The sequence below is a fragment of the Corapipo altera genome, unplaced genomic scaffold (assembly GCF_003945725.1).
Source record: "Corapipo altera isolate COAL_440 unplaced genomic scaffold, ASM394572v1 180, whole genome shotgun sequence".
NCBI classification, from domain to species: Eukaryota; Metazoa; Chordata; class Aves; order Passeriformes; family Pipridae; genus Corapipo; species Corapipo altera.
The window spans coordinates 6,518,382-6,540,756 of NW_020884915.1; the positions used below are offsets into that span (position 1 = coordinate 6,518,382).

At 37.5% G+C, this 22,375-nt stretch overlaps 1 protein-coding gene across 1 annotated transcript in view; it reads left to right on the top strand.

Annotated features, from left to right (window-relative positions):
• The window catches only part of RAB11FIP2 (RAB11 family interacting protein 2), a 33,493-nt gene extending 14,322 nt beyond the window's left edge, over nt 1-19,171 (top strand). The window contains exons 4-5 of the mRNA XM_027655253.1: nt 10,769-10,814; nt 14,475-19,171. Of these exons, the coding sequence (XP_027511054.1) occupies nt 10,769-10,814; nt 14,475-14,702 (274 nt within the window). The 3' untranslated portion in view covers nt 14,703-19,171. The remainder of the gene's footprint in view (nt 1-10,768; nt 10,815-14,474) is intronic.
• Nucleotides 19,172-22,375: the final 3,204 nt, after the last annotated feature.

Sequence of the window (22,375 nt, forward strand, 5' to 3'; positions counted from 1 at the left end):
ATTTGGTTGTTAGAAGCTCACACAGACTTCAATGAATTATCTTCTTAAGTGTCTTCTGTGAGTCAAGTCAGTTCCTAGTGTCTGCAATAACATGTTTACAGGCAGTCCTGGAATATTAGTTATTTAATAAAGGCTTTCTCTGGATTAGAGGAAGGTTAGGTTGTAGCTTGGTTTGTCAGAAGTTAAACTTCCGTTTAAATAAGCTCCTTTAAAGAGAAATAATTTAAATAACAATTAAAACTACATAGCATTTAATTTTTTTAAAATGAAACACTGTATTCAGGCAGATGCTAGATACAAGCAGTGAAATCTTTTGAAGTTCTTGAATGCAGCAAATCTTGATAAATATAAATCTTTAATGGTAATCATGATGGACTTCTTTTTCTTTATTTTGTAATTAAAAAGCTCATCACAGTGCCCATTCAGAAGGACTCTAGTCATTTGTTTCCCTCTTTGTATGAGCGTCTCTTTTACTAGTTCTTGACTTTTATGTAAACATAAACTTTTGATAAAACAAATAGATATTATTTTATTTTCAAAAAGAAAAAAGTAAACGTTTTGACCTTTTCTATAAGACAGCTATTATGGAATAGTATCTAGAGTGCAATAAGTTGAGTTAGAAGCTCTTGATTTTTATGTGTTCCATTATTATGTTCTGTGCAAACCTTTTAGACTTAGTTTACTTTCTTTCAAATTTATCTTGTACAATTATTTTCTTTTGAAGTAGAAACTAATACAAAATGTGCATATTTAAAAAGTTTACAGTTTGAGTTTACCTTTTATCTGTGGAGAATTTGTCGAAGAGAGTCCCATTTTTAATTTTTTTGAACTAGTAATACTGTAAGAAAGAATTGCTTGAATCTGTGGGCACAAAATACATGAGGCTGGGTAATGAATTCAGTATGCAGAAAGCATGGACAGGGAATTTAGACACTGAGTTGGTTTTTATTCACTCTACATGCTATTAAGCTCTTTTGGATGGATCCCATTTCTGCAAGCAAATGAGGCAGTGTGTTGTTATTAAGGTGTGTCCCAGGTCAGTGTTGTGCTGTGGGGAGGTGTTTGCTCTGCACTTGGATCTCCCAGTTAACCCCACTTAGCTCAGCCTTGGTGTGAGGGATGGAACAGTCCTGGGGCTGTGAGCTGGGTTCTTGTCTGAGGGAATTCAGCTGGAAGGTGGATCCCAGGAGCACACTGTAACCACAGGACAGTCAGTCTGTGGGACCAGGCTGGAGATAAAGCAAAGGGGAAGGAAAAAACCCCAAACAAACCACAACAACTCTTCCTCCCCCCCCAAAAAACCCTTGACCCAACCCAACTCCTCCCTGTGTGTGGTGTGGGTGTGACGCTCTCAGCAGTGATGGGGCTCTGCCCGGAAACTTAGTGGGAGGCTCTGCCCTGGCTTTGGGGAGCTCTGGGTTGGGTCCTAATTACCAAGTCCATCCTAATGAATTGTGGTTGGTAAAGTTACTGAGCAGTAAATTGTGGGGAACATCAATGCTGGGCGGGTGAGCTGCAGGCAGAGCTGCTGAATAGCCCTTCACCCAGCCCATCCTTCCTTCTAGCTGCCTGTATGCATGCTCTGTCACTAATTACTCTGATGTACTAATCTTCATTCTTTTAATGAGTAAATCTTCCACATGTTTCTCAGCTGATGATACAGAAAATGTAGAAGAGGTTCAGCAGCAGTTACAGGATTTATTTTTTTCTAAAAGCAAGTGTCTCAGGATTATTTGAAAATCATTATTTATTTTTGTTACTATTATTTATTATTTTTATTTCAAGGAGGTTTAAGAAGTATTTTGGAAAAGCAAACCAAAACCTGCTTGGTTTGTATATAATACTGGTTATCAGGAAATCACAAAATATGGACCCCTGATTTCTATTAATCTCTGACCTGGCAAAGGCTTTTTCTTTGGCTTTGGCAAAATCACTTAGGTCTGTAAAATGGGGATGATATTTTGTTACCCCCTGCAAATGCTGAGTGGATAAATTAGTATTTTTTAACATTTTTATAGATATTGTATTGCAGTATTACATAAGTGTTAAGGTTGGGGGGGGGTTATTGTTGGGTGTAGGCATAATACAGATATTTATGAGCTGACTTCCTGACAGTTTAAAAATGCAGGAGTCTCATAGTGAAACAAAAAATGCTATTTTAGCAAATATTACAAAATCTGTTAGTTCTAGAGGTTTTATGTCATACAGCCAGTGAAGAATTTTTAAGCAAACAATGTGTCCAGTGTTCTTCAGGCCAGCATTTACCAAGGACAGCTTTGTCTTCCTACTTCTTAATCCACTGCTTTGAAACTTTGACCTAATATTGCCTTAAATTGAATTCATTCTTACAATCACTGCTATTGTCATGGCTCTCAAGAGGTTAATTTGCAGTCAGAAGCCACGTGGATTTTGTATTGAACACAGTTAAAGAAACTGAGGGTCCTCCTGGAAGACAAAGGTTGTTTTGTGCCATAACCAAACCCTGCGCATCATTTCTCTGAAATTGTTTTTGTTTAGGAAAATACATGACACCACACTACAGGCTAATAAACTGATGTGAAAATTTCTCAATTTACACCACTTGACAAGTGCTAAAAGAAAAGCATCTTTAATTTTAATGTGTTATTAGGACCTTTTTAGAGAGATTGTACAAGTTATTAACAAGGTCCTCTGAGACAGGAGACGGGTAATTAACAAGACCTACAGAAAGAGAGTTTAGGTAATTAATGAGATCTTAGGCACTGGACACAGGGAGACAAACAGGCCAATATTTAAAGCTGACAGGTTGTTACTCGTCTGATCCAATCCAGATCTGGGAAACTGGATTGATAGGTGTTTGGAAGCTTTCTACTAAACACTGTATATAATGTTATACATAATTATGTATATAAAATACATACACATATACAAACAAGGTAAGTGTGTGTCTGTATATACATATATATGTATGCACATATAGGGAGAAGCATTAAAATAACCCCTTCTAAAATATGACTTCTGTTAAACTTCAGAGAAAAGAAGGTAAAGCTTGTGCCTACATACCAATTACAGTTTATCTCAAGTTCTGACAATAGGATGTTACATTCTAACCAGTGTGGAAGATGGGATAGTGGAGGAGAAAGAAACCTGGGTCTTACTGGGATTCACTGTAACAATTATGAACCATGCTCATATAACAGTCACTGGTCAATTGGAACATAAATTATAAACACACTACTTAACTATTTTTTCTGTGTTCTCTTACTGAATGAGCGTTTTTTAAAATTTGCAGCTCAAAAAGAAAAAAACCAGCAACCCAACCCTTAAACTCTTTTTGCTTTGTCATTTCTGAATGTGGTTATTTTCTCCAGCCTTGTGCTCTCCTCACATGTGGCTGTTGGAGCTGCCTGCCTCTCCCGTGGCACCTGTTCCAGACAGTTTCATTCTTCCCCGTGGAGGAATATTTGAAATCAGCAATGTCGCTGCACTGGGACAACTTCATTATTAGATTGGGTAAAAAACAAATGAGGTGCCATGAAAACACGAGGCTCTTGGTAAGAGCAGTGTGTTTGGATCCTGTTGAGTTTAAAGAACAGCTGATGTCTGCTCCATTTCCACCACCATTCACATTTTGTGTGTGGTGGTCAGCCAGCCACAGAAGCTTTGCCAAACCGTGGTGTTCCCCTGCCTGGGTCACTGCTTGAGCTGAATTAGTAGAGCAGGTGCCTGTCCCTGGTCAAATGTAAAGTAAAACCTGTTCCCTTAAACCACACTGCAGGTCAGTTATTAGTGCAATAACTCCAACATCATCAAAGAGAAGTGAATGTTAAATGGTTTCAGTCCTGTATAGTTACTGGCCACAGCTCCATTGGAATGACCCCCAAAAGTTGCCAGAGCAAAGGGTTGTAGTGGTTGTATATTTATTTGCCAAATAGATCATCCAGTGTACAGTACAGTTCACTATTTCTAATTTTCACATGCCTTTTTGGGAAATGTTCTTCTCTCACAAGTTTATTACTGTGCTTACTGGAGTAATAAAGTCTGTTCTGACATTTTGGCATGTTTATCTCTCTTTTGGTCAGAAAACGACATCAGGTGAATTATGCTATTTTCAGAATTTTATTTTCTCTGTCAGTGTTAGCATGTCTTATTTTAAGAACAATGCACTTCTGCATTGCTTTTCTTGAAATGAATGTATTTTTTTCAGTTCTCTGTAGAAGTTTGACTAGACTTTAGTCAGTCTGATCTCTAGTCAAGGTAAAATATTGATGGACTATGCCAGTGCTTTAACTGTAGTGTAGACTGTTAATATTTGTTAGTTCAGCATGGTACTGCTGTCAGTAGAGTATTATTTCAACAAAAGAAATACCTTGCTGGTACATGAGAGGTAAAGGGATATTACAAAGCAAGCAGAAGCCATGCAGGGATTCTTGGTCTGTCCTGCCAGGTCTGTTACCATCTGGTTTAGAAAGATCACTGCATGTGATGAGAGAATAATGAAATCTTTTGCAGAGCTCCTACAAAGCAATGGGCACAGCATTTGTGGCATTACTAGGGGGGGTTGGAGCAATCAATTTTTGCAGAGATATTGTAGAAATACTTAGTATTAATCTTGACTTTTCAGAGTCGTCATCAGAAATCACTCCTAATTAGTTGACTGTTTTGTGAATACTCATAGGGAAGTTCATCTTGCTGGCTGCATGACGAGATTTTTTCAAGCTTTCACTGCCTGTTGGTGCACATTAAGGCATATGAAATCTTTTTTGAGAGCACACATGAGGCACATTATCTTTCCCAAGGGAAAATGCCTGTTCTATCTTATTTTACAAAAGAATAATCTAATAGTTATACTCAGTTTATTAATAAGTGTAGAGATGATGAACAATTTTTTTTTCTGTTTCATTATAAGAGCTAAAAATTAGTTCTATTTTTTTAATAATTTAAAAATGGTTCTGGAAGTTTCAGTATAAAATTTTACTTTAGGGTTGTTTGGGTTTTTTGTTGTTGTTGTTGTTGACTTACAGATCTCCAATAATAGGGTCTTCTAGTGAAGATGCTGGCACAACTTTTAGTATGACAGTTCTTTAGTGGTCTCTAGAGAATAAAATATCATTAGCTTTTTTAACCAAAACACAACTGCTTCGTAAAAGAAAGAATGTTTATATATTTAAAAATAATAACTTTTAATGTAAAACTCTTGTTGCTTGTTTCCTGACACTGTAATTGTAAGTCAGCTGAGTACACTTTACGATATCACTTTTAATTTTAGAATGTCTTGTGAGTCCTGAATAACAAATGAATTTGCACTAGTAATGTGTCCAGCAGTGTGCAAGTGCAAGTGTTATTGTTTTAAAATACTACTTGTATTTTGGCAGGAGAAGTCCAGCATTCTGGTAGGGCTCATGCAGGCAGCAGTGCCAGACAGCTCAGATTTGGTCACCAGCCTATTGTGGATCCCAGTTCATGTGTGTTTTCAGAATGAAGGCAAAATTTTGTTAAATTCTTCAAGTTGATTTAACTGAAAGTTTTTATGCTTCTATGGAGTTGCATTGTGGTTTTGTTGCACTAAATTTGAAATACATGTGAGCCCCAAGAGAAAAGGCTGCTCCCCTGAAGGGCACATTGTTCAGGGCCAGGATGGAGCCTTGTGTTCTGAGAGCAAACTTCTTCATCTCATGGAACTTCTTCATCTCATGGAACTTCTTCATCTCATGGAACTTCTTCATCTCGTGGAACCTTCTGTCCCCTTTGAAGGGCAGCAGTGTGCTCCTGAACAGACCATTTCCAAAGGAGTCTATAGAAAGAAAAGAATATGTAGCTTGAAAACAAATGATTTGCAAGAAAAGTAAGCAGAGTTCAGGTTTTTTTGGTCCGTTTTCTTCACTCTTGGCATCAGGCTTTATAGGAATATTAAGAAAACAGAGTGATAACAACAAAAACTGATACTCTTCTTGTGTTCCTCTGGACACAAGCTCCAAAGGCCATGGAACGTGGCTTGACAGCAGAACAATTTATGGAGTGCAGTATGTTAAGTGATGTTCCCCAGAATCTAATTGCAAAATAAGTGGTAATGTGCTTATTCTGTACTTGGCTGCCAGACATGACAGTCGTTCCATCTCAGAATATAAAGTGAGGTCTACAGTGCCAGGCACAGCAGGCCAACAATATTCTGTGGAAGGCTAAGTTTCTGAATTTCATTAACTGTAGCTGATTTTATTCATTTCTTTTGGTTTTTTTTTTTTTTTTAGTGCATTGGTAATAACTTAAATGACATCCTAATAATTTAAGGTTTTGATTTATGTTATGAGAATCCAAAGAAAAATACGTAGGCACTGTAGTTAAGAATCAGTCCAAAGACCAAGAAGTAGGAATAGGAACATATTTCAACTGTAATGGAAAATGAATATGGTAGAGCTTTGTTAATTACCTGTGTGCAGACATTCCATATTAAAGGAAAAAACCTGAAACCTGAGCTTATTGGTATTATGGGTGTTTTACAGAATATTAACATAGATTTCAGTACTTTGAATAGTGATGATTAATGTAAATATCCTAATTTTAATTTCTAATAGTATACAGTGCAATGATCACATAACTAATAGGAATAGCAAAAGATAAGTAAAAAGCTTTTGCTCCTTAAGAAAATACACTTTCCATGGAGCATAATTTAGGAGTCTGATTCCCATTCATTATGTTGTCAGAGTAAATGGTTCAGGCACTAAAATGTTTGAATCAGTTATAGGAAAGATTTCATAAAGATTGTTTTAATCTCCAGGCATTCAGAAGCTAAATATTTAAGCAGCCACTAGACCTAATGTTTGAATTTTTAACTACCATTAAACTTCAAAAGACAAAATTACAAACTGCACTCATAAACCTGAACTTGTGATACATCCCAAACTCAACTCCACTGAGTTGCAGTTTCTATACAAACCATAAATCAACAGGCAGTGTGAGTATTTAACTACCATTAAAAATAGGTGTTACTAAAAAAAAAAGTGAAGTTTCATGTAATTCTAATGAAATGTATTTAAATAGGGAAAATAGCAATAAAGTATAAAACAATATGCTTGCTATGGTTATGAAAGAGTAATCCAAAACACTGTGCAGAATCAGCACTGCAGTATGTCTGTCTCCATTATTAGCTTATACTGTTTTTATTTCTCATTGCTTTCACCCCTCAGGAACATAGTGATAGGAAAGGGTTCTCATCTCAGATGAGCTAAAATTGACATCCAAGCTAATAAACCCCTAGAAATTCAAACAAACTTTACTATTCGGGGAAAAAATGTAAAGAAAAAGTTATATCCAAAGCAATAAAATAATGGATATGATTTAATCTGGTAAAAATATGTGTTATAAAATAGCTGCTAAGGAAATTAATGGATTTCCCAGATGAGTGAGATGGGACTAATTGCTGTGCTAGACTGGAGAAATCTGTTCTACCTGTAGTGGGGTAAGGCCAGTGTAGAAGTTGGGTGTCTTGCTTGGTCACTGTCACTTCCATGATCCCACTGGAGCTGATGTTTAATCTGTGCCCGTGGGATTTACATCCCTTTTAGTAGTTTCTGGTCATCTTTAGGGTGATCCAAGTGTATGAAAGTTTATTGTGTTAGAAATGGTTCAGGGGCCTGGGCCATCACCTTGGGGCACGTGAGAGTCCCCCAGGGTGAGAGGGGGAGTTCAGTGCTGTGTCTGGGCAGGTGGAAGGGTGGAAAATTACTTGATTCCTTGAAGGCTACAGGAGCAAGAAGGTGGATGATCTCTATTCAGGGAGCAGGAAGAGGAGTAGTTTAGTCAGTGTGTGTGGGTTGGAAGGTATGTGCAGGGAGGAGGTGTTGGATGTACCAACACCTGGAGTTACATGCAGGGTTACAGGTGATGAGCCAGGGAAACCCAGGCTGACTGTAGTTATCAGAGTGAGTTGGCAGAAAGGCTATTTCTTGGGAAAGAAACAGTATTTTACTTGTAAACTGGGCAAATTTAGCTTGGGCATAATTAAGAAAAAATAATGACAGAATCCCGCAATGCTAGATTTTTACAATCCCTGTTCACAGTAAGCTGCACTCAAAAGAACCCCCAAAAAACAAAAAGATACTTTTTCCCAAGCTGTGAACATATGAACTTCTTCCATAGCAGAAGTTCCCCACCAGTTTATCAACCCCTGGGGAAAAAAAAGAGGAATGGGACTATAACTGGTACTATTACTATGAACTAGGACTGTAACACAGGAAAAACTGACATTATTTTTTATAATTGCTTAGATCAGTGATTTCAGAATGCTCTTAGGAAGTTAAGATAATGGCTGCTTGAAGGAGGCTTGTGATGGTTGTACAGCATGTGGGCTGTAGTCCTAGAGGCATGTTTTCTGTAATAATTGCCAGTAATCAAGTGAGAATGGTAACTTCAGGGGTGTATTATTATGATGAAATTTAAATTAAAAAATAGACACTCTCATTAATTTCAGTGCACCAAGCAGACAACTCCCCCAACTTAAATGCATTCGTAATTTTACAGTGATTTCTTTTGAGGGGACAGTGAAATATGGGTGCAGTGGTGGGAGTCTGCATCTGCTCACACTCACCTCGGGCAGGGAGCACTGGCAGGAAACCCCGCAGGGCTCAGCGAGGCCAACGAGCTCCCACCTTGCTGAACAGACACTTTGGTTTAAAAAAATGTTCTGTGCAATCTCAGCACCTGTTTCTTCCTTGAGAAGCGTTATATTTTCCACATATCTCTTTAAAATATGAGTAAGAGTGTTCATGGGGTTTGGAGGTTTTATTGGGGAATATTTTAATAGTTTTTCATTTTTTGCAAGCGTATTCAAATTTCTTCATGTAAAATACACAGATGTGCTCTCTTGGAACTGCAGTTGTGATGTCCACAATGTTACAGAAATGATTGCAGGTTTTTTACTGCTTAAAAAAAAAATTTAGTCCATATTGCCGGTGATTTATATTTGTAATTTTCAAACAGTACCTTTTCATAATCAGAACCAATGCTTTCCTTTTAAGCTGCTGCTATGCAAAAGAGTCCTAGGACTTATTTCACAGAAACTATAAAGTCATTCAAGGCAGTGAAAGATCTTACTTTTTTGACCTTTCAGAAAGTCACTCAGTTGAGCAGTCAGGCCGTATTATTGTATATCTTGTCTAACATGAGGAAGCAGTCCCCAAAGAAAGATATCCCAAATTAACGCCACCCTTGGTTAAACAGAGACATTCTTGGTGTTCAGCAGGCTAATTCAGTGCAGTTCAGCTCACCCAGTGCTTTGTGCTGGGATCAGGGAAGGCAGCCCTCAATGGAGGGAGTTCATCCCGGGTTTGACAGTCGGTGAGGGGCTGAAAGGAGGGCTGGGAGGGAGGGTCCTGCCTTTGGGCTTGAGACAATGCCCCGGGAAAGAGGCCCCTCAGTCACAACTGGGCTGCAGCAAACGAGGCAGACTGCTGGGGAGCACTGGTGCAAACAGGTACAATGGGAATTAGCCACAACTTGACTCATCAGACATCTCTTGATTTCTGGTTGTGACCGTTCTTGTAATCCAGTCTCTGTCTGATCCCTCAGCCCAGCAGATGGTTCATGGGATTTCTGTATGAGCAAAAGACTGCCTGCTTTGGAAATGAAAAATATTGTACAGAATAAAAGAAATGTAAAAAAAAAAAAAAAGAACTCATAATATAGACAGAAATTCTTTACAGAAAAAAAATCATGTTTTATATTTTACATCATTTCAGTTTGTAAATTTTTGTCCCTTCTGCTTTTACACCATGAAATATATGGCTTATAAATTCAGATAACAAAGAGTGATGAGCAGTCACAAAATTCATGTTCTGTACTTTAACCTATCTTTAAAATTTATTTTTAAAAAGTCTGGACATATTTTTGTAACTCTCAGTCAATAAATATCATCCTCACAGCCAGTACATGCAGTCTAACGAAACAGTAGATTCTGTGAGGTGAAAGAATGATGTCTACTCTGTTGCTACCAAGTTAATAGTGTTTGTGAGCCCCATATCCAAATTTTGAACACACTTTCAGAGCTTGTTTTCTGTCCAAACTTGCTGCAGTAAGTCCGTCAGAACATAGCAACACTCATTTTTGAAGATACTTGCTAATAATGACACCAACCTGAGAGACCAGAGGACAGTTTCTTAACCCTGACACTTAGACAGTGGCTGCTTTTATCAGTTTCAACAACTTCGGGGAATAGCTTTGCTTTTTGTGATATGTAGGATAAAGAGAATTGATTATTTACTCAGTTTTAGATGTTGCTGACAGAGGGTTGCTTTTCAGCTCTGAGTTAAACTGATGATCTCACTGGAATTTCCACAGGACCTTTCTTCTCTAGGAGCTACCATGAAAGCTGGGAATACATGTTAGTCTGCAGGGTTTGGTGGTTGTTTTTCAACAATCTCATCCCAGGGACCTGTTTCTGGGATGTTTCATTTAAAGTATCACTTTTTGCTTAGAACCTTAAGCCGAGTCTAGATATAAGAGAAGAGACAGGGAAGCCCAATCCCTAATAGCCTTTCTTGCATTTCTTAATTATTTATTCAGATTTTATGACAAAAAGAATTTGAAAAATACAAAAAATTTTGAACAAGGAATATATTAAAATTTCCTTTCATTTTGAATATTTTCTCTTCCTGAGTTCAAAAATCAAAAACATAAATCATATTAAATATTTTGTAGCTATATACCTAATTCAGTACTGTCTTCTAGTAGATGTTTTGGTCAAATAAGTATGCACTACTAATATTTGTTTGTTTTGGGTTTTTTTTCCCCACAGTTTTCATATGAATCCTTCTGGCATTGAGGATCTCAGGAAAAAATCGGTGAGTTATGAATGTTGTGGAAAGACATCAGTAAATGCCAACTAATTGGTGCTTGACACAATATAACTTTATATTCTTTTTTAACCTCCTATAAAGAAATGTTGGGGTTTTTTTCTTTCTCTTTTGACATACCCAGAAAATCTAATTAGAAAGTCGCAGGCTTAATGGAAACTTGGGAATAAAGAAGAATGTTGCACTCAATACACAGTGTACCTGTGATGTGATGATGAGGAAGGAAAAATTTAGATCTTTGCACAAAAAGTAGGAAAAACAAGAACCAAACTGTTTCTTTGGGGGTGTTTTAGGTGACTAATCTAGAGAAGTAATGATCAGGTGAAGAACTCTGCATTAGGCAGTGGTGTGTTAATTGACCAAACAGGAATTTACTGTCACTTTAATCAGAGACTTGAGGACAGTCTGTAGATGGCAAATCAAAATGGAAATAATGAACTGATGTATGATAGGACTAATAATACACATAATACATGAACAGCCTCTCAGAAAGCACTAAAAAATAGAAATACTAAAAGATATTATTCCAAATGCTCTTCGTTCTCAAAGTACCAGGAATAAATTGTGTACGGAGAAAAGACAAAAAAAAAAGGCATGTGTCTTTGTTTGAAGGAAAATGTGGTCTTACTAGGGTTTGTTCTCTGAATAGATGAAATCTTCATAAGTGGGTTTGTTTTCAGTCTTTAAAATATATAAAAAACAAGGTTCACAAGCAAATATGGCTTTGTACTGTTTGTTTTTCACTGGTTTATGTAAATGATTTGTCATAACAATTGATGTTATTGTAAATGCCCAAGTTTTTATAATGTGAGTTACTGGTGGGAGATGTCAGAGCATTTGAAGGCTGCCTTTGATCAGATAGTAAACTGAATTCTACCAGGCAGTTACTTAATCTCTGACAAAAAGCGACATCAAAAAAATTGATTTAACTTAGCAGCCATTGTCTGTAAAGTAACCATAATTACAGTTTCTATGTACTTGCAAATGTACGACTGCAAATCATGTAATTTATTGCTGGTAAAAGCATCAGTTTAATTCTTTTAAGAAATAAGATGTGAATTGTTTTATTTAAAGGATTCAAAGGTGATAAAAGAAATCCTTGATGATTTTTCCTTTGGAATACCAGCTATCCTAAATGTCAGTTGCAGGATTATGAGGTGGCACTCATTTAATACAAAATACAAATGAGGTGGGGAAGAAATTATATCTCAACCATAGTTTTGAATGAAACCATTTGATTTTTTTTTAAATATTCAAGATTGCTTTCTAAGGTGTTTGAAGTAATTTATTATTAGGTTCTGCAATAATAGCCCTCACCAAGTTATTATTTTTCTTCCTTGTGCATATTATTTAGTAATTATGTTTGTATGTCTTCCACTCTGATGCCAACACCTGTCTGTGAAAGCAGTGTTTAAATGGGAGCAGTAGCCAGTTGAAAGGGCAGCGTGAGCTCTTTAAGGCCTAATTAAGAACTGAAAGGAAGATGAAATAAGTAGGACAAAAGATGTGAAAGTAGCTTAGATGATATTCCCAGAGCAGAATTCCTCATTAGAACAATGAAGAGATGATCAGAGATTGCCTGGCCTTCATTTTATCTAATACCATTTCCTCTGCCTGGCAGTGTGTACCCCAATAGCACTTTGTAGATGAGACAATAACTTGCATATCTTGTTCTTTAGAATCCTTTTTTTTCTTAATAATTCATTATAAGATTAATGTTTTGCATTAATTTTTTTTTTGTAAGGACATAGGTGTTCCTTATACATTTAAATATCATCTATTGGCTCAACTTGAATGTTTAAAACCTTCCTAATTTGAACAATTATTTATTTCTAAGTACTACTGTACTTTAAATAGCGTTTTCTTGCATAATTAATGTGATAAGTTATTCCCCCCAAAAGATGTGCATGGAGCATGAATATGATACAACATCTTAAAGACATATGTATTACACAAACTTTTCAAGTAAACTTGATAGAATAATTAAAGACATCATTGCATCTTAATTCCTGCTCCTTTGCCAAATCAAAAACTTAGGCAGACTTTGTATTTCAGACATGTAGGTGTTAATGATATCTTTTCCAATGTGTGCAAAAATTTAGTAACCTAAGGAGAAAATTTTGCCTCCTTCTTGTAGAAGAAAATCTGTTAAAAATATGGCCACAAGGTGATTTTCTCTTCTGTACTTGTTGGAAGTCAATTCCTAACGAATTTATAAATTTCATCAGGTTAACGATTTTAATAAAGTGGGAGTTACTGATTACTTACAGTCCTGTAACTTGGTGAGTTTGAAATACTGAATACACGTACATAAACATGATGTGAATTAAATGGAGGGAGAAACCGTTAAAAGCACATATTTTTGAGAACTGCTGCTGCAATATAATTGATGGAGAGAGGCTGATCTGTTGCACTTCAGCCTATTTGCAGGGCACCATCACTTTTAATTGGGTGTATTTGAAAACTTTGGCCATCTGCGTGTTTTAATGGTTTGACATATGCCAATGTGCAAATATGGAGCTGTATGGAAGGAGAGGGAGTGGAGCATGGAAAAGGAATGGAGATGACTTTGTTATGCACTGTGCTCCTTAGCTGTGCAAGCTTTATATTTTTTAATGCTTCTACTGTAAATAAAAACTGTCTTGTGTTCTTCTGCCCTGTTAGAGGTGCAGGGCTTTTTAAGGTTCCATATCTTCTAAATGTTTCCATTTCTGGATGAGACAAAACTTGCTGCTTAGCATGTCTAGCAGTGCTAATACTTCTGTAAATCAGCTCTCACAATCTTTTTTCAGTTCTGCATTTCAAAATTGTTCATTGTCTGGTTACTTAAGGTCACAGCTAATTCTTGACACAGAATAAGACATTCAAGTTTATAGTGGTTTGGATCACATGTTGCCCTTTGTTAAGAGGACTAACTTGTCCATCTCTGCTAATACCTGCACTTACTGAGTCATCAGAAATCATTACAGAAATAATGTTCCCTGCTGCTTAATTCTGGGCCCCTCCTGCTTTATGGCAAGCAAGGAGCAAGCAAGGTCTTTTATAAGCACACACTTCTGTTTTCAGTGCTCGGGTGAAAATAAGATGCAGCCTTTTACCTTCACCTGAAATTTAAAATTGGAAGTTTTATTATGTGATTCAGAAGCCAAGGCCTGGAGAACCACTGATGACTAAAAATAGAATATGAAAGACAGATGAGGGCTGATGCCATTGAGAGCTGAGTAAGTGCTTTGCTGTGATGTGCTCCCAAAGCGAGAACTCGGGGCAGTTACAGCAGGACTTGAATTCTCAGGGCTCTTCTCTTGTTCTTCAGTAATAAAGGTTACCACAGAGTTGGTTTCCCAAAATGGACCTGCCATTCTTGTGGTTGCTGCTCATATGGTCATTAACTGTGTGTACACCTCACTGAGAAGAATATTTCTCTCTGAGCTGACAGTGTGGGAGTCATCCATTGAGCTGTGCAGCCTGTCCCTGGTGTCTGCTCCAGGGGGTATGGCAGGGAAAAGATCAGGAGAAATGGAGGTGTGTTGTCTGAAAGGAGTTACTTCTGTCTAGAGATGCACATGAGAAACATGTGAAAAGCAATAACCCATCAATTTGCTGAACTATTTAATAAAATCTGATGGTTTTTTCTAACCTTCCCTGCAGGAAGGAAACCCTTTCGATGCCACTGCTGGATACCGGAGCCTCACCTACGAGGAGGTTCTGCAGGAGCTGGTGAAACATAAAGAGCAGCTGAAGAAGAAGGACACCCATATCCGTGAGCTCGAGGACTACATTGACAATCTTCTGGTCCGAGTGATGGAGGAAACCCCCAGTATCCTGCGAGTGCCATACGAACCTTCTCGGAAAGCTGGGAAATTTTCCAAAAGCTGAGGCAGCGGGACTCGGTGGTACTGCCTGCTGAATGCTTTAGTGGAAGGAAATCACACTTCAAGATTCTGACTTCTCTTCATTCCTTTTCTCCGAAGAAATTCCAGGAATCGCCTTCCAGGGAGAAGGGACAGTGGCGTGGGGTTTTTCTTTTGCTTTTTTTACTCCAAACACTAGCAGGGACTGCCAAAAGTAATACTCTGTTAAATTACCTAAGTAACTTTTTTTTTTTCTTTTTGAAAACACCTTTAGGTACAGAATACTTAAAATAGAGTTAATAATGCACATTAAATATGTCCATGGAGTTTATATACATAGTGTTCACCAAGTGGCAGTTTCAGCTGGGAAGCCTGTGCTGTTATGGGTGTTTTCTTGAATGATAATTGGTATTAGACAAATGTATCTATTCTTTTATTACAGCATGCCACCAAGACCACTGTTTCCAGGCCAGTGTAGTAGTATTCTACTAAAGCTAAGTGTGGTTTATTGCAGTGGAGTGTAGAGGCTAACAGTGATGCACAATCTTTGCAGAGTAAATGCTGTATTCTGTACAATGTGCTTTTTCTATAACAGTGTAAAAGAACCCGTGCCACTTCTGGAATGGCATATGCTGGAGCCAGTTATTTTACACATAAATGCTGAATTTTGTGTGTAATGAGTGAACTTTGGTGGGGAGCTCATGACATGAGGTTGTTTTGAGGATCTTTTTGTATGAAGTTGCTGCATGCCTTTTTATGTGTTAAAGTCCTTTCAACAGTGTTAATAGAGTCAGAGGTAGGACTGGAGAGAAGTATGGAATAAAAATACGAATACTTTTGTTCAGTCAAAGTCTACTGCAATGAAAATGTAGCAGAAATGGAGAGGCTGACTTAAATAGACACGATAATTCAAAAAATGTAGAACTGACTCAATGTAAAGTTGAGTTTTACATGATATATGTCTTAACTTTTTAAATCTTATGACAACGAAGTATATGCCTTTAGAAATAGGCCATGTTGCTTAAACACTTAGACGTTTCATTAAAATATCTGTATCCATGTAAATAGTTCCAAAAGTCAGTTTTCATTGAGGCAAATGAAAGAAGAATGTAGTAAATATCTTCCTGATCATTTAATAATTGTTTATGGAATGACATATGAAAATGGTATCTGTTATTCAATGAATTGGCAAAATATAGTGATGTACGTGTAATGGGGAAATACTGTAGGAGAAGAATCCTCAAAATATTATCAGAAGGAGATTTTAATTTTAATTTCCTTAATAAGAATCTCAGTTGGATTGTCTGTTGCTGTGAAACAGTAAGATAATATTAACAAAAAAGTACTGAGAATATTTTAGATCTGGGTTTAAGAAAACTGTCTTTTCCTTTTCTTTTTCTTTACTTGATCTGTTTTTTATTTTCTTACAGCACCATGAAATGGTTGTTGATGAGGTGGCAAAAAAGCTTGAAATTAAATTCCAATTTTTTGTTGTTGTTGTTGTAAAAGACTTAAATATACTTTCATTTTTAAAACTGCAAAAATTGGTAATATCTTGAATAATCATAAGTGAAAAAGTTGTATCTGAATGCCTTTGTCGCCGCTAGTATTGTATGGCAGCACAGAATTATTCCTACTGGGGAAAAAAGCTTCTTTGTCCAAATGTTCTCAGATTTCATTTACCTGTTTTGGGCTTTTTCTCCTTTATTTTCTTCTTTTATTTAGCAGCTCCCTCCCGTCCCCCTAGTGCTGTCCCTGAAATCTGTGCAGCCTGTTGTTCCCAGCCCTGCCCAAATGCAGAGCTCTGCACTCAGATGTTGGTGGAGCAGGGACCTGCTCACACATCAGGCACTTTCCCTTTGTCAGCCTGAGGATTTATCAAGCTCAGTACCTCAATAAACCTCATGAATGTTCTTTTTGACCCACTGAAGATCCAAATGACTGTAAATTTGTTGTAATGTACTCCAAGTGCCAAAGGTTCTGTGCTGGGTTATGGTACATTTGCTGTTGGAAGTTAGGTTTTGCACTCAATTAGATTTTCATTTCCTAATTACACCAAGATGTATTTCGGTTACTCAGTGGAGTAACCGAATTTCCATAAAAATTCTCAAACATTTTCAAATGCTTGGCCCAAGCCAGTGGTTTTCTCATGTTAATGGGGAAGTGTTGTGCAATTGTTTGGAATTCCACAGTCGTTTTCAGCTAAGTGGTATGAGACCATCTCTAGTATCTACACTGCTTAAATCAGACACACCAGTGGGGATTAACAAGTAAACTAACCAGAGAATGTGCTCCAGTGACTTTTCACGTGCAAGCCAACTTATAATTATTAAAATGAAACTCTACTATATTTAGCACCTCTGAAATCACTTCTTTTAGAATGTAAATGTAGAATATCAAACTGCATAATTGACTAAAAGCAGATCATTTGACATATTTGCATACCAAGAACGATAAGCAGATTAAAGGTAGCGAAGAGATCAATTTTTGTGCATTAGTGAAGAAATTTAGTGAAGCTTTGAATGTACTATCTAGTCTTTATCTGATCTGTATGTTGAATAAAAGCACCTTTTGTTTCTAACAGAAAGAGGGGAGAACGACAAATGCAATTTAGGAAAAGGTAAAGTTATTTAGGGAGGCAGAATGAGACATTTAGAACTATGAAAATATTTTTGTGGAGTTCTTTTAGGTGAAGATATAGGCTGCTTTTGGAGCAATTCTTGAAAGATTACATACACATTTTTCTGTTTAGTTTCTATATTTTGAGATTATTTTTGAAAAGCATCTTCACCCTACATGTGTTTTTTGAATCATGCAGCTTTCAAAATAAAACATTTCATACAGAGTAATTTATATGTTGAAAACAAAGAAAGTTCTGTTTCTCCCACAGAATAAAATTGTAAACTTTCTTACACATCATTTTAAAACCACAATAACTTGCTACTTATAGTCAGCTTTTCTTGCCCTTTGAAATGTAGGAATGAAAATTTTGAACATCTCCATATTATTTTGATATTTTCTCTCAAAAATTAGCATAGGAGTTCAGCCATCCATGCACTATACTTTGAAATTATCCTTTGAAACAGCTCTGCTCATAGCCATGTGTTTTGCTTTCTTTAAAGGACAAATATGAAGGCCATACTTTATTGTTGTAAGCAAGAAATTTAAACTTTTTGCCATTCAAGAAGGTTGTTTAATATTTGTATGTTACCTCTTGCTGCTGTATTTTATATTTAGCTTGGTTTTCCACCTACTAATGAATGTAGCATTCTCCCTAGATTATCCATAACTACATTTATTGCTGTTGGCTCTGTGTCAAGAACTATTTGTAGTTTTCCAGCTGTGAAAAATGTTGCCTTGCATTTAGGAAGGTTTCATGATTTGGGGACCTAATGAAAATCATGCTGATTAGCTCCTAGTCTGCATTTCTTTCTGCCCAGGATGCCCTTTCCTGGGTGCATCTTGACACGAGCAGAACTGCTGTCTTAATGTGTTTACTGCTGCACTGGAGGGTTATTTACACCTCCAGCTTTAAAGAAAGATTGTTGTCCTACATCAACTGTGTAAAGTAAGCCCATGCTTTCTGCTCTTGCTGTCCCCACTGCTGCTGTAGGTTTGGGAGAGGCTTTCCCAGGGGTGATGTTTAAAGCAGGGTGACCAGCTTGCTCTCTCTGGAGTACCTGGTGAAGGATTATGGTGCTGCTGTGTTAGGGGTGCTGGATGTAAGGGGCTGGCAGCACTTTCAGTAGGAAACCCTATTTTCAGGGATCTGTAACTTAAAAATGTAGATACAGTCACTGGAAGTACTTAATATGCAATAGGTAGCACTTTAATGTGTTGATGAAGGGTTTGGAGGTCTCCTAAAGCACGGTGGGCATTCGCTGTATCTTTTATAATTTTATGTTTCTGTACCACTGAATGTTACAAGTGGTAGAGCCATTCCTGTTCATCTTAGAAGCTTCCAGATGTCCTGTATTACAATGTACTATAAAAAGCTGAAGATCCAGGTTCTATAGCAAGTCTGTGAAAGATACGAACATTACTTATGACTTAAGGGTTTATTTTGTCTCGTGCAATCAATGGTAGTTTGTCTACATTTAATAATGGTACAGAATCATAACTATATGCACTTATGAGAACTATAAACTTAGAATGCATGGAAAACTTTATTTTTGTTTCATTATTGCAAGTTCAGTTTTAATTTGATTAAAATGTTATCTTAATATTTTAATTTTTGTTCATTAAATAAATATTGCATGTCTAACACTAATAAAGCACCACAATGCACTACCACAGTATTTCTTGAATTGTGATATTAATCTGTGTTATGCAAAGCATGTAAGTCCTAAGCTGTGCTTAAGTGTGTGTTTGTAAGAGCCATGCTGTTAAGGCTCTCAGACCACAGAGAGGGGTGTTTCCTTAAGGACAGCTCCAAATGAGTATCCCAGATGTTTGCAGGGTAGCCACTAAAAAAACTCCATATTCTTAAGTGTACTAATCTGTATTATCTTTTTTCATATTGTGTCTGCAATCCCTTTAAATGCACTATTCCTGTGATTCCCTGGGTGTGTAAATATTACCAGGAGATCTTTGGCACTGCAGGCCAGAACTGCATTTAGCATGAGGACAAGCACTTCAAATTTCGATATGGAAAACATGACACATATTTCTCTTCATACTTGACAGAAAAAACCCGTCCAGAATGGCGGAAAACTTGAGCCTCCTCCCCCCCTGCCCTGCCCTGTAGGTATTTTTTTCAATGTGCCCACAAGTTTTTCAACGCACTTTTCCCAGAAAAAATAGGCTTTTGGCTGTCTTCTTTTCCTCTTCTGTGAAGCAGCAAAACAGCAGAGTCTGTCCCCTGACAAAAGTAGGTTTTCTGGCTGGTAAAGCACGTATGGAGAATAGTCCTGGCTCGAGACAAGAACTCTGAATAGCTCACCCGGTTACTTGGAGCCTTGAATTTCCCAGGGATGTGCTCCTTTCCCTGCAGCTAACTTGCTTCGTGAGCAGGTCCTTTATCATACAGCTGTGGGCTTAGGAGGGTTAGACAGAGTTGTTCTTTTTGGGGTATCCGTGAACGTGGTGGTTTTGGGCAGTCACAGCCAGTGTTTGGGATGCAGGTGTCCTTCCACACGTGTGGTTCCAAAGGTTTCCATCCGCTGTCTCACCCCACGGCTCAGGGGTTTGCAGCTGTCCTGCTGTGTGAGAGGTGAGGAATGAGGGCAGAGGAAGGGCAGGGTTGTGAAAGCACCCCAGTTTCCATCCCTCATTCACATCTGGTAACTCATCTCAGTTGCTGTGCCCATTTGAAAATGGAGCCAGCACAGTTTCCCTCCCTCAGAGGCATCATGTTGGTTAGTTGGTACCAACCATACTTCTGTCGACAATATAAGAGCCCAACATGGTTAAATAGCCTCCAGTTTCCCCAGCATGGAGTTGAGTTTTGAGTTTTTATTATTAACTATCTGGACCCCCTAATAAAGGTTTTCAAGGATATTTTAAATACAGTTTAGCAGTTAAAAAACTCTTGAAATTAGATGTGTCATTAAAGACAATTCTCTCTCCAGTCTCATTTATAAAAATATTTTTTATGGAGCCATAAATATTTACTCTGAAAATCAGGATTTCACTTCCATATTTTAAGTTGTTTAATTTGTTTTTATGGGAGTGTTGTGCAAGTTCTGACTGCAGCTCACTTGGGATACGTTGCCCTTTTGTGTAACACTGGGCATGCTTGTAAAGTTATAAATAATGATGATGAAAACCAAATCTCATCTCTTATTCTGCATTAATGAATTAAATGTTGGATTATTTTGCTGGATTGTTTTGTAATAGTGCCATTTTATGAGAGATGGGAATAAGACTATCTGCTAAAGTGAGCTGTTTTCTCTTGTCTGTACTTATTGAGTAATGACAACAGAAGGCTGCCACACTGAGGACAGCCCAACCTGGAGACTGTGGAGCATTGATTGTGTAATGCTTATATAAATATCAGTATATTCAGTGCTGGAAGCCAGTGGCTATTACATGGGGATTACTGCAATGTATTTATAATGTGTTTTAACAGCATTTAGTAATGTAGATCAGTCTGATAAATGGATGATGATTTAGGACAGAAAAGTACCCTATGTGGCTAAACACTGACATGTTTATACTTTAAAAGTAAGCTGCTTATGAAGGTTTTAGGGGCATACAACATTTAAATGAAGCTGAATATTAAAAAGGGGGAAAACTTTGTGGGATGTTTTGTTGTTTCAGCCTGAACAGTGTCTGCTGTGTGACATGCAGGGAGTGAGTAGAAGCAACACTGGGGAGATTCCATTGTTGAGAACCAAAAAAGCCACCATCAACAAGAAGTTAGTAGGGCTGGGAGTCTGGGTTTAGGGGATCTATTTGCCTAGCACGTGCCAGGTTCTTTTTTTGAAATGGAAGAGTTAACCCAGCATCCTTTCCCAGCAAGATCAGTGTCAGGGTGACAAGCCCCCAGAAGGTGGTCGTTTAGCAGAAGGGTGAGTTCCCAAAGTGCCAGGGATGTGGGGCAGGTGTCAGGCAGGAGCACAAGGCTTCAGCCACCTGTCACTTCTGCTTTTATAGCCCCCCTGACATCAGTATTGATTTCAGGGATTAAGCAAACCACTGTCCTAGGAAAGTCAGGAAGTGTCTGAGGAAATGTGGGGTTTGCAGCACGTGGCTGGCCAGGTTTCTCTGCTGTTCCTTGAGGTAGGTGTCTGTCTCAGGAGCCACCACACTGTGTCACATCACCTCCTTCTCTAAATCATTCATTTGGGGCCTTCTTAGGTGGTGAATGTCTCCTTCTCCGATAACTTGCTGCTTACATTATGAATTCCTTGAAAATTGACTCCCTGGGACATCTTTACAGGAGACATCAAGGGTCTCCATTTAAATTTAATGAATATTATGTAATTTGCCAAGGACTTCTACAATACAGTAAGAAAATCTGCCTCTTTGAGACCAGAGCTTTGCCAAAAGAATGGCAGTTTAATGGCATCCTTTGGAAGCAACTGCTGACTCTCAGTCTGTGAGTATTTTCCATTTCCTAATAAAATGTTTTCCCATTAAAGCAGCTTATTTCATTAGCTTATAATTCATAGCTTAAACATGCTTATATTTTGCTAATTGTAGATTACTTAGTGCTTATTTTTAAGGAACACTGAAGCACAAAATACAAAATGTCAGGGTTTTTTTTAAAACGAAAAGTCTTGCCTTGTGCATAGCAATTGCATTTGGATAAGCATTTTCAAATATGCTATTTTTAAGGAGTTTTTACATGCTATTTTAAACTAAATAATTAAACATCTATAACAAGAAACAATTTGAAGTGTTCATGCAATTTATAGCTTTAATTCCTTTATGGATACGAGCTCCAATATTTTATAGTTATGATTCAAAAGCTACCACAGTTACATATTTTAAATTGCAATTGCGTGATTCCAAATTATTCTTTTCCAAAGTACACAAATCCAGAGTATCTGATACACTCTTTTGTGTTTTGTAAAAGTTAAAAGCGAGCTCTGGGAGAAGTAAAGTCTTGCTAAAAAGTTGTCCAAGCCTTTGTGTTGAAGTGCAGTGCAGAGAGCTGTGGCTGTGCAGCCTCAGGCACTCCTTTATCCAACAGCCTGGCATCAAATCTGCCTGATTTCTTTCTAGCTGGGGGACAAGAGAATGGGAATCAGT